Source organism: Podarcis pityusensis, assembly GCF_964106645.2.
Source record: "Podarcis pityusensis genome assembly, chromosome: 10".
NCBI lineage: Eukaryota > Metazoa > Chordata > Lepidosauria > Squamata > Lacertidae > Podarcis > Podarcis pityusensis.
This window is the reverse complement of record NC_138035.1, coordinates 2,124,583-2,139,846: the sequence shown is the minus strand read 5'-3', so window position 1 is coordinate 2,139,846 and position 15,264 is coordinate 2,124,583. Positions and strand designations below refer to the sequence as shown.

Below are 15,264 nucleotides of genomic sequence, written 5' to 3'. Positions count from 1 at the left end.
CAGACCGATTCTCGTCTAATAGGTCCCAGTCTAATAGGTCCATATCTTTTAGTGTAATCCAGTCTTTTATCCAAACCAATCCTGCCACCGCATGGTAGAATTCCAAATCTGGCAATGCAAAACCTCCTCTCTCCTTTTGATCTGTTAATAACTGGTGTTTAATTCTCCGTTTCTTTCCACTCCATATAAATCTAGATATTTCCCTTTTCCACTCCTTAGAACAATTCATTTCTCCTAAAATGGGTATTGTTTGGAATAAGAAAATCATTTTGGGGAGGATATTCATTTTCACAACCGAGACTCTTCCCCAGAGTGAGGGATGGAGTTTGGTCTAGGTTTCCATATATTTTTTTCCATATATTTTTTACTAGAATCATTCTCATATACATTTAAACTTTTATTTGAAATCCAGATCCCTAGGTATTTAACCTTATTTTTAATTTCCAGGCCTGTTTTTTCTTGAAGTTCTTTTTTTTCTTCCATTGTGAGGCTTTTTGTCAGTAATTTAGTTTTTTGGTAGATTATTTTCAGCCCCAGGCCGGCCATAAATTAATCTAGTAAAAGACCCTGGGATGGCCAGGAGCAGCGCATGCGGACGTGAGTCTAGGAATGGAGAAGATTGTGGGCGGGATTCTCTGAAACACCCAGCAACCAAGATTCTCATCCTTTGCTGTATCTTTTGCTGACGGTCTTCACTCCCAGCCTTCCTGGCAAGAGGTAGCGAGGAGGGGGAGGGGAGAACAGGAGACTTGGGGTTCTGCAATTAGAGAGGCAATGAACTGCAAGGGGAGAACGCCAATCAAAGCTCTCATTCCCTGTCGGTGAACCTGAGATTTGAAACTTTACCTTTTTCCCAAGGAAGACGCCCCAAGGCTGGTCCAAGTGGCCACTTTGGATAGCAAGGGACTTGGGCTCGGTTTCCAATTTCTCTTTTTCCCGTAAATGCAGCTGCACCGACAGCACAAAGATCCGAGAGGAAGTGACTGGTGCACGTCAGAGCGCAAGGGCGTTTACAATTCCTTTCCTTTCTCTCTGGAGCAGCCGGATTTGGCACTGGGCTGCCAGGCGTCCAATGGAAAGGGACTCTTTTCCATTGCGTGTAAGAGGCAGAAAAGGTTGGTGGGACCCCATGGTAAGTAAAGGGAGGGAGAAGGACTTTGTAGAGTCTTTCGTAGAGAAGACAAATGACTGTCAGGACAAGAAAGACCTGGGGAAATGCTGGCGGGTTTTTGTTTTGGTTATGGCTTTCCTTGAAAAATGGGATCCCCACATTCTAAGAGTTATAACCGCCAGACGCAAAGGCATGTGCTGGTCACAGCAGGAGGGGGAGTCTCCCTGGATGCTTCAGCAGCCGGCCTCCTATGGGTCTCCAGGCCCCCTCCTCTCCTCCCTCTGAGCCTGAACTGTTCTCTGCCCCAGACTCTTCCCGCTCACCAAACCCTGTTTCCTCCTCAGCTTGCAACACCTCCCCTTCCGGTCTGCTCCATTTTCTCCCTCTTTCTACTCATTGTCATCCCACCACCAGTCCCCAGGATCTGAGCCTTTTCCCCTTGTTGGTCCCCCAGCTGGTGCCTCCCCCCCCCCCTCACCAGCCAGTCCATGACAACAACAGCAGCCACAGCACTGTGGTCCTCTGCTAGGGAAACTCCTGAGTAGCATGATTGAATCAAAACTTCTGGGACTATGGAAAAATACTCTTTCCCAAACCCTAGAATAAGCAGGAGCTCTGGGGTTGCCCCATGGGGTTCATGAGTGAAGATGCCCCCCCAGGAGACTTTCCTGGTACCTGCAGCCCCTCCTTTCCCCTTTTGAAATTAGGCTTGGGGGGAAATCTCCCATTCAATTTCAGTATTTCAAGTTTTCTTCAGAACGCGCAGGAGGCAGCGATGAAGTTCTGGTGAAGAAGCAGTGTTTGGAGATCATGTGGTGGTGGGGGTGAGAGAGTTTGGTGCAAAAACCAGTCACACACATATGCACCCGTCTTGCATTCTTGAGTAGAGCAACTCCAGGGCATAAGCTAAGTATTGGCAGGGTAGGGGCCACGTGTAAAGCAATTCCCATGCTGAGGTCAAAAACACAGAGGCAGCAGGACTTCTTTAGTAATAGTTTACTGAGCTTTCAAAGCCTGCAGTTCTCACTGGGTCCCCAGTGAGGCACAAAACTTAGCTCCTGAGAGCAAATCCAGTTTCAGCAGTAAAAAAATACACCACACAGGATATCCGGATCAGGTACACATACTGGCATAAGGGAGCAAGGGAGGAAAGAGGCTGGAAGGGCACAGGGCAAAGGATGTGTGTCTTTCGCTTCCTGTCGTCTGGGAGGGAAGTCAGGAACTCGGCATCTGCAGGGACTTCACGAAGCAAAGCTTTCTGCCGCTCCTTGCAGGCACATCCCAGAAACACACACTGTGATCTGTGGTGTGTTGCCATATCAATTGTTTTTGAAAGGTTATCATGATGTGGTCAAGAAACCAGTAATGGACAATATATCGCCCAGCCCTCACTGACCACCAAGTAATCCAGATAAACCCTCTTCCCTTCTCTATCGAAAGGTATATTACATCTTGGATTATAATCACATTGTTTGACATTGCCTTCAATATTTCATTACTATACAGTTTTACACATAAATACCAGAACTTCACATACACAACATGTTTTAAAGACCAATTTCCTGGTGAGTTCATTTCTGTGAAGAAAAGAGTGGACTCTGAGAGGAAGATGTCCCACACTCCATACATTTAAATGGGTTCTTACATGTGAGAGTCTCTGGATGTTCCTTAAACACTCCATTGTAAATAAAGCACTTTTTGCAATCTTTTCATTTAAACTGCTTCTCCTCTTTGAGTTTGTTGAAGGTTTGACGGGTTTCAAGTACTAAAGTTCTTCCTGTCCGTGAGTCTGTTGATTTAGAATTTCCACTAGGACTGAACCTCTATCTACTTTCCTGATATTTATAAGGTTTGGCTTTTGTTTGAGTTTGTTGACATAAATGTTCCACTCTGACTGGAGCTCCTTCCACAGTCCATACATTTAAACAGTTTCTCCACTGTGTGTCTGCTGATGTTTTCTAAGGTGTCCATTCTGGCTGAAGCTCTTTCCGCACTCCATGCATTTAAATGGTTTCCCCCCTGTGTGAGTCTGTTGATGTCTTCTAAGTTTTCCATTATCACTAAAGCTCTTTCCGCACTCCATACATGTAAATGGTTTCTCCCCTGTGTGAGTCTGTTGATGTATATTGAGGTGTCCACTCTGACTGAAGCTCTTTCCACACTCCATACATTTATATGGTTTCTCCCCTGTGTGAGTCTGTTGATGTTTTCTAAGTTTTCCATTATCATTAAAGCTCCTTCCACACTCTATACATTTATATGGTTTCTCCCCTGTGTGAGTCCGTTGATGTGTTCTAAGGCTTCCATTCTCAGTGAAGCACTTTCCACACTCCATACATTTAAATGGTTTCTCCCCGGTGTGAGTCCGTTGATGTGTTCTAAGGCTTCCATTCTCACTGAAGCACTTTCCACACACCATACATTTAAATGGTTTCTCCCCTGTGTGAGTCCGTTGATGTGTTCTAAGGCTTCCATTCTCACTGAAGCACTTTCCACACTCCATACATTTAAATGGTTTCTCCCCTGTGTGAGTCCGTTGATGTATTCTAAGGGTTGCATTGAAACTAAAGCTCTTTCCGCAGTCCATACATTTAAATGGTTTCTCCCCTGTGTGAGTCCGTTGATGTGTTCTAAGGCTTCCATTCTCACTGAAGCACTTTCCACACTGCATACATTTAAATGGTTTCTCTCCTGTGTGTGTCTGTTTATGTATATTGAGGTGTCCACTCCGACTGAAACTCTTTCCACATTCCATACATTTATATGGTTTCTCCCCTGTGTGAGTCCGTTGATGTTTTCTAAGATTTCCATTATCACTAAAGCTCTTTCCACACTCCATACATTTAAATGGTTTCTCCCCTGTGTGAGTCCGTTGATGTGTTCTAAGGCTTCCATTCTCACTGAAGCACTTTCCACACTCCATACATTTATATGGTTTCTCCCCTGTGTGAGTCCGTTGATGTGTTCTAAGGCTTCCATTCTCACTGAAGCACTTTCCACACTCCATACATTTAAATGGTTTCTCCCCTGTGTGAGTCCGTTGATGTGTTCTAAGGTATCCATTATCACTAAAGCTCTTTCCACACTGCATACATTTAAATGGTTTCTCTCCTGTGTGTGTCTGTTGATGTATATTGAGGTGTCCACTCCGACTGAAACTTTTTCCACATTCCATACATTTATATGGTTTCTCCCCTGTGTGAGTCCGTTGATGTTTTCTAAGTTGTCCATTATCACTAAAGCTCTTTCCGCACTCCATACATTTATATGGTTTCTCCCCTGTGTGAATCCGTTGATGTGTTCTAAGGTTTGCATTGAAACAGAAGCTCTTTCCACACTCCATACATTTAAATGGTTTCTCCCCTGTGTGAGTCCCTTGATGTTTTCTAAGTTTTCCATTATCACTAAAGCTTTTTCCACACTCCATACATTTATATGGTTTCTCCTCTGTGTGAGTCCGTTGATGTATATTGAGGTGTCCACTCTGACTGAAGCTCTTTCCACACTCCATACATTTATATGGTTTCTCCCCTGTGTGAATCCGTTGATGTATATTTAGGTGTCCACTCTGACTGAAGCTCTTTCCACACTCCATACATTTATATGGTTTCTCCCCTGTGCTATTATGTTGATGTCTTCTAAGTTTTCCATTATTGCTAACACTCTTTCCGCACTCCATACCTTTAAATGGTATCTTCCCTGTTGGAGGTCGTTGATGTGAACTATGTGTGCTCATTCAATGAAGAATATTACACATTTTAATTTCTATTCCTAATGAAACGAAAGGTGCACCATTCCCTGGAGTTTTGACTGTCTTCTCCATCTCCTTCTTCAGAGTGGGAGGAAAGTAAATCCTGTTGGGTTTCAAGGAAGAGAATTAAGGGAAAGACAACACATCAACCTCCATTAGCACATTCTCCTATTTCAATGTCTCCTACACTCCCTCACCTCCTACCCATGTTCCCAATTTTTAGGAACTGAAGTTGCCATGTCAGATGATAGTAATTCAAGAGCACCTTTCCAAATCCTCAATCAATGTTCCATAAAGCAGCATGATTTCTTAAAGAATGATGTGCTGTCTGATCTCGTGCCCATCTTCTGATGCAGGACTATCCTAAAATGACACTGAAAAGCAGGATATTCAAGGCAAAGAGATAAACTGTAGTTAGTGGAATGTGTAGTACCTTGAAAATGTAGTATTGATTCACTAATGGCCTGAAGTTGTGTTATTTCTGGGGACATGAATTTATTCCTGTTCTGTCTTAAAGATCATAATCATACGATGTCATGGTGTGTTAGGGGAGCGGTAGTACCTTTGGTGGGGGAAATGTCATGTTTCACCTTTGGCTTCCAGAAGCTGTCAGCATGCAACAGGGGCCACAATCCCAGGAACGGCTTCAACCGGCCAGCTAAACCAAGTGAGGATAGCTGATGGGTCTCAAATTCTTGGTGGGTTGGGAAATTCTGCTGTGGGTGATGGCAGGCTCTGGTGGATGGAAAGGATGAGAACAACAGTGAATCCCACAGTCAAGAAGGCAGATTGTGCCCATTCTGCAGAGGAAAGTCAGGGCAGATGGGGCTCGTCAACCGGGGAAGGAAGCCCAAGGGGAAGGAAATCTCTGGTCGTAATACTTTGGTGCACTCCCTCACTTCCTCTTGAATTATCTTCAGGAGAAGAAAATGCTATGGAGGAAAACTTACAGAAATCCAGAGTGGACTCTCTAAGACGGTTGGATGGTGTCCTGGACACCTACTTCCAGCAACTCCGATGGCCCCTTGAAAGCTAATGAAAGTCTTGGGCCTGGAGCTTTTGAAGGGGTAGGACCAGGAAAGCTTCTGCCACCATTATCCCTCCAATTGCGATTCAGGCCTCATCATACGACAGAAACTTCCCTGGTTGCACTGCTTGATGATCTCCGGTGGGCTAGAGACCAAGGGGAAAGCTCTTTCCTGGTTCTGCTGGTTCTCTCAGCAGCTTTGGAGACCTTTACCATGGTATCCTTCTGGACCCTCTAGGGGATCTGGGGGCACTGCTGTGCAGTGGTTCCCCTCCTTCCTCCTGGGCCATGTCCAGAAAGTGGTGTTGGGGGATGAGTGTTCAGACCCCTGGGCTCTCACTTGTGGGGTGCCTCAGGGCTCCGTCCTCTCCCCCATGCTTTTTAATATCTATACGAAGTCACTGGGAGAGATCATCAGCGGGTTTGGGCTGCGTGTTCCCCAGTATGTGGATGATACCCAGCTCTTCCACTCTTTTAAATTGGAACCAGTGAAGGTCCTGTGTGAGTTTCTGGAGGCACTTGGAGGATGGATGGCGGCTAACAGATTGAGGTTGAATCTTGACAAGACAGAAATACTGTCCAAGGGGAAAAGGGGGCAGGCAGATGTGGGAGACTCCCTAGACCTGATGGAGGTAACTGTGCCCCAAAAGGAACAGGTGCACAACCTGGGGGTCATTTTGGACTCACAGCTGTCCATGGAGGCGCAGGTTAATTTTGTGTCCAGGGCAGTTGTCTGCCAGCTCCATCTGGTATGCTGGTTGAGACCCTACATGCCTGGAGACTGTCTCCCCAGAGTGGTGCATGCTCTGGTTATCTCCCGCTTGGACGACTGCCATATGATACATGGGGCTATCTTTGAAGGTGATTCGTAAACTGCAACTAATCCAGAATGTGGCAGCTAGAGAACAGAATGGGAGCAGCCGCTGAGACAACATAACACCAGTCTGAAAGGATCTTCATTGACTCCCAGTACATTTCTGAGCACAATTCACATTGTTGGTGCTGACCTTTAAATTGCTGTGATTGCATTTTTCAGGCATAGATTCCTGTTATGCCTTCTGTCACAAATTTATTTGCTGAAGGAATTTTTTGTTGTCTCTGAAGTTTTTTTCCTACTCTGATAATTGTATGTCGGACTTGCTGTGGAAATCATTATGGAGGAGCAAGATCATTGACCTAAAGCCCTAAACACCCTCACTCTCTGTAGACCTGAAGGAGCGTCTCCACCCCCATCGCTCAGTCTGTACACTGAGGTCCTCCTTCGAGGGTCTTCTGCTGGTTCACCCCCCCACCCCATTGAGAAGCGAAGTTACAGGTAAGCAGGCATAGGGCAAGGAAATGGGCAACTATCTGACATTTAGAAGACAGCTGAAGGCAGCCCTGTATCAGGATGTTTTTAATGTCTGATGTTTTACTGTCTTTTATATGTACTGTAATTTGCCCAGAGTGGCTGGGGAAACCCAGCCAGTTAGGCAGGGGAGAAATACTACCATCATTCTTATTATATTGTGATTTTTTTGTAGATATTTTGGAATTCGTACTGCAATATCAGTTCATGAAATGTTATGGGTGGAGAAAATCACAGGGATGCCGTAAACGGTAATCTCACCCACAAACTCTCATTCACATACAGTCTGTAAATTTGGGGAGGTCACACACCTCACCGGTGCTAATACTGGCAGTCTTTGGCCTGTATAAGCACACCTTGTATGTAGAGCCTCCAGCCACAAGCACTGTCTACCATGAAAATGGGTCCTTTGGGAAGAATCTCAGCTTGTCAGTCACTTTGACACTGCCTACAAAGAATAATAGGAACAGAAATGCTTTTGAGGTGCAACTTCTGTATCAATCCTGAGAGCCATTCCATGGACTCTGCACCCCTGTTTCTGATGACAGGTGTACATTATCCTCATCCTCAATGAAGCTGGCAGTGGAAAAGACATTAAAGATGGAAGCCTGAGAGAGGGGAAAAGGTTTCTGGCTGCTTCCTGGGTGGGATGGCAGAAACAAAGAGCCGCTTCTGAGAAGGCCTCTCCCCTCCCCTCTTCCTCTTGGCATTTCCTCTCCTCTCCAGGAGGACCCATTGATGGACTTGGCAGAATGGCTGTGTCTGGACAGGGCAGGGGCTTATGGGGTGGGAGGAGGATAGAGGTTGCAGGAAGGAAAGGGTGGGGGGACACGACCCCCCACTTTCCAGGGATCCCACTGGTAGCTTTGAAGGGGTGGCCGATTCTTGGGCGGGAGGAAGAAGCCAATGCGGCCCCTCCAGAGAATCCCGGCAGGCGACATGATGGAGACAAGCCCCATCATCTACCTAGCTCCCCCCCCCATTGCTGCCCTTCCCTGCCCCAGGGATGCTCCCCCTCCGACTTCCTCTACCCCCTCCCTCTTTCCCTGAGTCTCCCCTGCACCCAGAGGCCGCCTTGGCGGGGCTCACCCTCACCCTTCACGCCCCACCTCTCCATCCAGAGGACAACCCCCACAACACGAAGCACACGGGGGTCTCTATCCAGGCGTCCCTCGCGCCCATTAACCCTTTCATGGCCCGCCTTTCTCCGTGCAGATCCCACAGGGCCCCAGGGATGCCTGTGCTGGGGAAACGGGGCAAGGAGGCCTTCGTGGGGACCCCCTGGGTGGGGGTCCCATGTCCGCCGCTGCCAAGGCGCCTAAGGGGCCCACGAAAGATGCTTTTTGGGAGCTGGCGGGGGCCATGATGGAGACAAGCCCCAAAGACTGGACTACCTAGCTCCCCCCCCCCCATTGCTGCCCTTCCCTGCCCCAGGGATGCTCCCCCCGACTTCCTCGACCCCTCCCTCTTTCCCTGAGACTCCCCTGCACCCAGAGGCCGCCTTATCGGGGCTCACCCACCGCTCGCCCTGCACGCCCCACATCTCCATCCAGAGCACCCCCCCAACACGAGCCACACGGGGGTCTCTATCCAGGCGTCTCTCGCGCCCATTAACCCATTCATGACACGCCTTTCTCCATGCGGAGCCCACAGAGCCCCAGGGATGCCTGCCTGGGGGAAACGGGGCAAGGGGTCCCTCGTGGGGACCTCCTGAGTGGGGGCACCATGTCCGCCCCCGCCAGGGCGCCTTAGGGGCCAAGGAAAGCCCCCTCCGCAGCACTCGTGCAGGGATCCAGGCCCTGCCCGTGGGGCCCACGAAAGGCGCTTTGGGGAGCTGGCGGGGGTCTCTGGGTCCTTACCGCCCCTCCCCCCCCGCAATCCCTTTACCTCTTTGTCCTCGCTCCCGATTCTCCTTTCCTTTCCTGCAACATCCACGCGGGTGGGGTGTCCTCCCCTGCCTCCTCCCTCCCCTTTCTGAAAGCGCGCGCCCCTAGAGCTACGGCGCAGAGAAGCAATCCAGCGCAGTTGCTCCACTTGCGGGAGAAGCAATCAGTTTGGGAGGGGAGGAGGAAGAGGAGGAGGAGGAGGAGGAGGAATGGGTGCAACGTATGGGGGCGGGATTTGGGGTTGTGTGGGAGGGGTGAGAGAACGATGTGCCGGGAGGGGAGGGGAGGAATTGCGGGGGGGAGGTTTCCCTCCTCCCCTCTTCCATCTGTGGATCACGAGAGCGGGGGACGGGCTGATCCTGGCAATCCAATTACAAAGTGGGGTCCCCCCGCTATAATGTTTATATTGCAAAACCCTTCCCTCGCCCACCCCACGCCACGAGCCGTGCGCCCGTGTTTTAGGTATTGGTGCTCTTCAGACCAGGATGGGGGGACAGTTATACGACTCCCCCAAAACCCCAAGTCCCCACCACCTCCTCTGACTAAGGCCGGGACAATGACCGTTGACACAGGCACCTTCCATGCACAACAGCAAAGAGGCTCAGAGAAGCAGCCTATACAATTGTAGCAAGAGGCGGATACCATGAATCGTACTGTGTCCTCCGAGTATCCAATATAGAAAACTGTAGAAACGTCCGATAATCGCCAAAATTCAACGGTTTGACGGATGTCCTTGGTTCCCACGACTAATGACTCCTCTGGAATTGGGGTCTCCAGGGCTCCCCCTGACTCCATAATCCCTTAGGAGGCAGGAGGCGATCAAGGGCAGCACATGCCTCAGGAAGAAATCCATCGGGATGGTGGGTTGAATCCTGAGGCATTCAGAGGAGAAGCGGAGGAAAGCCTTGTAGTTGGGGGGGGATGTGTAAATACTATTATGGTTCTTTGGGGAAGAGGGTAGTTAAAAGGTATGGGAAATTGGGGTTCTTGACAGGGCAGGGTGACGGGCTCATGTTTCTAAATTCCAAACACTCCTACTTTGTGACACATTTGTGATGTATGGATGATGCTGTGAAAAAATGTATTGTGGGAAATGGGAAGAGGTCTTAAAAGTTCATGCAACCATATGCAATTGTTGTAAGAATTTTAAGGTCTAATATATATAAAATAAATGTTCCAAGCAAGTGTTTTAAACAAAAAAATCTGCCCTTTTCCCCTTATGGGGTATCTAAGAGCCTATATAGAGTCCTTACGTAGGTTCCCTATTGGTAGAAGAAAATAACAGTGGCCAACCAGAGAATATTGAGAAGCAAAGCAGCTAGTAAGCCTGATCTTTATTGATCTGTTGCAACAGGGTCCTCACTCACCACACGCAGGAGGGAGGAGGAACCCAGAACAATGGCACACAAGGCCTTATATAGACATTTTAAATGCCCTGCCCTGGAGCTCAAGACCACCCCTTCATACATCATACATACATCACAGATGGGGTGTAACCCAAGACCCCCCCCCCCGATACATCATACCTCCATCACAGAAAGGGCGGTTTACAGCAGAAATCTGAGTGGTTTGTTTACCTCCTGTCTGCCAGGTTACCTGTTAATGGTCACTTGATTGGATTGCCTGGGGAGCCTGGCCAGTCTTTTGTGATGATAAATACTTAGTATCTGTGCCAGGTCACAGCCTCACACCCTATTCATATCTTAAATGTGCCCTTAAGAAAGGATTTGTGAAGGAAAAGACAATGGGGAGGCTCCTCCCATCTCTTCCTCTCTTTTAAATTGGTACCAGTGAAGGCAGTGAATTCCCTGTGTGCCTTTCTGGAGGTGGTTGGAGGATGGATGGCAGCTAAGGGATTGAGGTTGAATCCAGACAAAGGAGGCAGGTGTGGGGGACTCCGGGTTCCTGATGGCGTAACAGTGCCCCTAAAGGACCAGGTCATCACCGTTGAGTATTGGGGTCAGTGCCCCTATTCCTCCAGCAGGAGCGATTGTGGGGCTTCCTCGCCCGCTTCCATTCAGCTCTGCCATTCTCAAAGGGCAATTCTTCTTCAGCCATTGTGGGAGCAGACGGGCTGGAAGCTGAAGCAGCTTCCCTTTGAGTAGACTCTTCTTTGCTTTCTGCTGACCTCAGTCTCTTGGATTGTGGCCAGCTTTCCTCTTCCATTTTCCTGAATGCTGAGCAGTGTTGGATATGTGGGGAAGCGAAATTCACCCCAGAATTTTTCCGCAGGGTTTCCTCCGCAGCACAGAAGGATGGGGGGAGGGAGGAACACATATTAATAAACGAACACTCCTATGAATGGAGAGAAGCAGAAAGTGGAGTCCCCTATAGATCAGTTTTGGGACCTGTGGCTTTTCAACCTGTTCATTAATGATCTAGAGTTAGGAGTGAGCAAAGTTTGCTGCTGGCAGTAAATTGTCCAGGAGTGTTCAAATAAAGACAGAATGCAAGGAGATCCAAAAAGAGCTCTCCAAACGGGGTGATTGGGCTGAAAATACAGTTCATTGTCAACGAGATTCAAGTGAGGCATGTTGGGGGGCAGGGAAACACCCTCTTAATATCATGTGCAGGATCATGGGGTCTGAACCGGGTTTCTCTGTGTTCTCTAGGAGACCAGGGGAGAGGGGAGCTGGTCGCAGCAAGGGGAGTCTCCCTGGTTGCTTCAGCAGCCGGCCTCCTCTGGGTCTCCTGCCCCCCTCCTCTTCTCCCTCCTCTCCTGAACTGCTCTCTGCCCCAGCCTCTTCCTGCTCACCAAACCCTCTTTCCTCCTCTGCTTGCAACACCTCCCCCTTCCATTCTGCTCCCTTTTCTACCGCTTTCTGCACATTGGCATCCCACCACCAGTCCCCAGGATCTGAAACTTCTTCCTTTGTGGGTCTCCCAGCTGGTGCCTCCCCACCCCACGAACCTAGCCAGTCCATGACAGCAAAAGCAGAAACAACAGTAAAATCAGTCGAAATAAAAAAATTCCTTCCTGTAGCACCTTAAAGACCAACTACGTTAGTTCTTGGTATAAGCTTTCGTGTGCATGCACACTTCTTCAGATCTGAAGAAGTGTGCATGCACACGAAAGCTTATACCAAGAACTAACTTAGTTGGTCTTTAAGGTGCTACAGGAAGGAATTTTTTTATTTCGACTATGGCAGACCAACACGGCTACCCATCTGTAAGTAAAATCAGTATGATGGTAATATGCACTGTGGTCCTCTGCTAGGGAAACTCCCTATCAGCATGACTCAATAATAACTTCTTGGACTATGGAAAAGTACTATCTTTTCCAATCCCCAGAATAAGCAGGAACTCTGGGGTTGCCCCATGGGGTTCATGAGTGAATATGGGACCCACCAGGAGACTTTCCTCGTACCTGCAGCACCTCCTTCCCCCTCTTGAAATAAGGCTTGTGGGGAAATCTCCCATTCCATTTCAGTATTTCAAGTTTTCTTCAGAACGCGCAGGAGGCAGGGATGAAGTTCTGGAGAAGAAGAAGTGTTTGGAGATCATGCAGTGGTGGGTGTGAGACAGTTTGTGGCAAAAACTGTCTTGCATGTTTGAGTAGAGCAACTCCAGGGCATGAGCTAAGTATAACCGGAGTACGGGCCACGTGTAGAGCAAGTCCCACACTGAGGTAAAGAACACACACAGGGGAGACTTCCGGTCGGCGCCATCGGCTAATGGCGGATCTGCCTCCGAGCTCCGGAGGGGGTCTGCTTTTCGAGTTCGGGTCCTGTCGCTACGGCGAAGCGGGAACCCCTAAAAATTACAGGCGCTGAAGCCTGTAAACAAGGAGACTCGGTAGGCACCATCGCGCCCCCCCGAAATTGCGAAAGAGCCTTTTTAAAGGCTCCGGAACGGCAGCGGGGGTGAAGTACGGCGCTGAGAGTCGTTACCCAGCTCGTGAAGCGAAGCCGCATCGCCATAGCCGGAGAGCGCCGATTCCTTCCTGAAATTTGGACTACAAATTAAAACCTGTGAGTAGGACTGAAACTAATTCGGAATTTACAACTATTTCAAAGAATTTCAGCTGAAAACGGGATTGGCTTTAAAGTAAGGAAGTCAGCCTTTCCCGGACTGCAAAAGCATACAGCAAAGAAATTTAAAAGCTGCAACCTTGGAAAGATCTTAAAGAACTAAGCGAACTAGACATTGGACTTAAAAATTCCCCCTTTGGCTGGCAGGAGCAGAAGGGGGTTGAATTTCTGATTTAAACCTGCTGGAAAGGAGTTTAAAAAAAAAACTTTTACCGCTGTGTCAATTTCCTCTGAAACGGACTGTCTAAGCGAGGATGCCGGAAGAGAACTGTCAGTGAGTTAAATAGCTACTTGGAAAGTTTCCTTGTTTTAAAGTTATTGGGCTCAGGAGAGTTACAAAATTACTGTTTTGTTGATCTCTGGAAATACAAGAAACTTTGGTTTCCATTTAAACTGAAGTTTCCATTTAAACTGAAGTTCTTTCCACACTCCATACATTTATATGGCTTTTCACCCGTGTGAGTCCCTTGATGTATATTGAGGTGTCCACTCTGACTGAAACTCTTTCCGCACTCCATACATTTATATGGTTTCTCTCCTGTGTGAGTTTGTTGATGTCTTCGGAGGGTTGCATTGAAACTGAAGCTTTTTCCACACTCTATACATTTAAATGGTTTCTCCCCTGTGTGAGTCCGTTGATGTCTTCTAAGTTGTCCATTATCACTAAATCTCTTTCCACACTCCATGCATTTAAATGGTTTCTCCCCTGTTTGTGTCCGTTGATGTATACTGAGGTGTCCACTCTGACTGAAACTTTTCCCACACTCCATACCTTTAAGTGGTTTCTCCCCTGTTGGAGGTTGTTGATGTGAACTATGTGTGCTCATTCAATGCAGCATATTCCATATTTCACACATTTTCATTTCTATTCCTAATGAAATGAAAGGTGACCCATCCCCTGGCGTTCTGACTGTCTTCTCCATCTCCTTCTTCAGAGTGGGAGGAGAGGAAATCCTGTTTTGGTTTCAAGGAAGAAAACTGAGGGAAAGAGAACACATCAAGCTCCATTAGCACCTTCTCCTATTTCAACGTCTCCTACACTCCCTCACCTCCTACCCATGTTCCCAATTTTTAGGAAATGAAGTTGCCATGTCAAATGATAGTAATTCATGAGCAACTTTCAAAATCCTCAATCAATGTTCACAAAGCAGCTTGATTTTTTAAAGAATGATTTGCTGTCTGATCTCGTGTCCGTCTTCTGATGAAGAACTATCCAAAAATGACACTGAAAACAGGATATTCAAGGTAAATAGATAAACTGTACTTAGTGGAATGTGTAGTACCTTGAAAATGTAATATTGATTCACGAATGGCCTGAAGTTGTGTTATTTCTGTGGACATGAATTTATTCCTGTTCTGTCTTAAATATTATAATCATATTGCAGTTGGGCAAAAAAAGTATTGCACTTGGGCAAAAAAAATGAGAGGCACAAATACAAGATGGGTGACACCTGGCTTGAGAGCAGTACATGTGAAAAGGATCTAGGAGTCTTGGTTGACCACAAACTTGACATGAGCCAACAGTGTGATGCGGCAGCTAAAAAAGCCAATGCAATTCTGGGCTGCATCAATAGGAGTATAGCATCTAGATCAAGGGAAGTAATAGTGCCACTGTATTCTGCTCTGGTCAGACCACACCTGGAGTACTGTGTCCAGTTCTGGGCACCACAATTCAAGAACGACACTGACAAACTGGAACGTGTCCAGAGGAGGGCAACCAAAATGGTCAAAGGCCTGGAAACGATGCCTTATGAGGAACGGCTAAGGGAGCTGGGCATGTTTAGCCTGGAGAAGAGGAGGTTAAGGGGTGATATGATAGCCATGTTCAAATATATAAAAGGATGTCACATAGAGGAGGGAGAAAGGTTGTTTTCTGCTGCTCCAGAGAAGCGGACACGGAGCAATGGATCCAAACTACAAGAAAGAAGATTCCACCTAAACATTAGGAAGAACTTCCTGACAGTAAGAGCTGTTCGACAGTGGAATTTGCTGCCAAGGAGTGTGGTGGAGTCTCCTTCTTTGGAGGTCTTTAAGCAGAGGCTTATGTCAGGAGTGCTCTGATGGTGTTTCCTGCTTGGCAGGGGGTTGGACTCGATGGCCCTTGTGGTCT

General features: G+C 47.7%; 1 protein-coding gene across 10 annotated transcripts in view; it reads right to left on the bottom strand.

The window, feature by feature from the left end:
- Nucleotides 1-2,099: 2,099 nt before the first annotated feature.
- Nucleotides 2,100-15,264, bottom strand: part of LOC308486281 (uncharacterized protein) — a 31,832-nt gene continuing 18,667 nt past the window's right edge. For 3 of the 10 annotated variants that reach the window (XM_081022959.1, XM_081022952.1, XM_081022960.1), the window contains one exon: nt 2,100-4,965. In XM_081022959.1, the coding sequence (XP_080879085.1) occupies nt 3,033-4,847 (1,815 nt within the window). In that variant the 5' untranslated portion in view covers nt 4,848-4,965 and the 3' untranslated portion in view covers nt 2,100-3,032. Of the gene's footprint in view, nt 4,966-5,127; nt 5,237-5,424; nt 5,598-7,548; nt 7,686-9,124; nt 9,279-15,264 lie in introns of those variants that run through there. The other 7 variants (XM_081022956.1, XM_081022951.1, XM_081022955.1 and 4 more) reach the window with 7 other exon arrangements.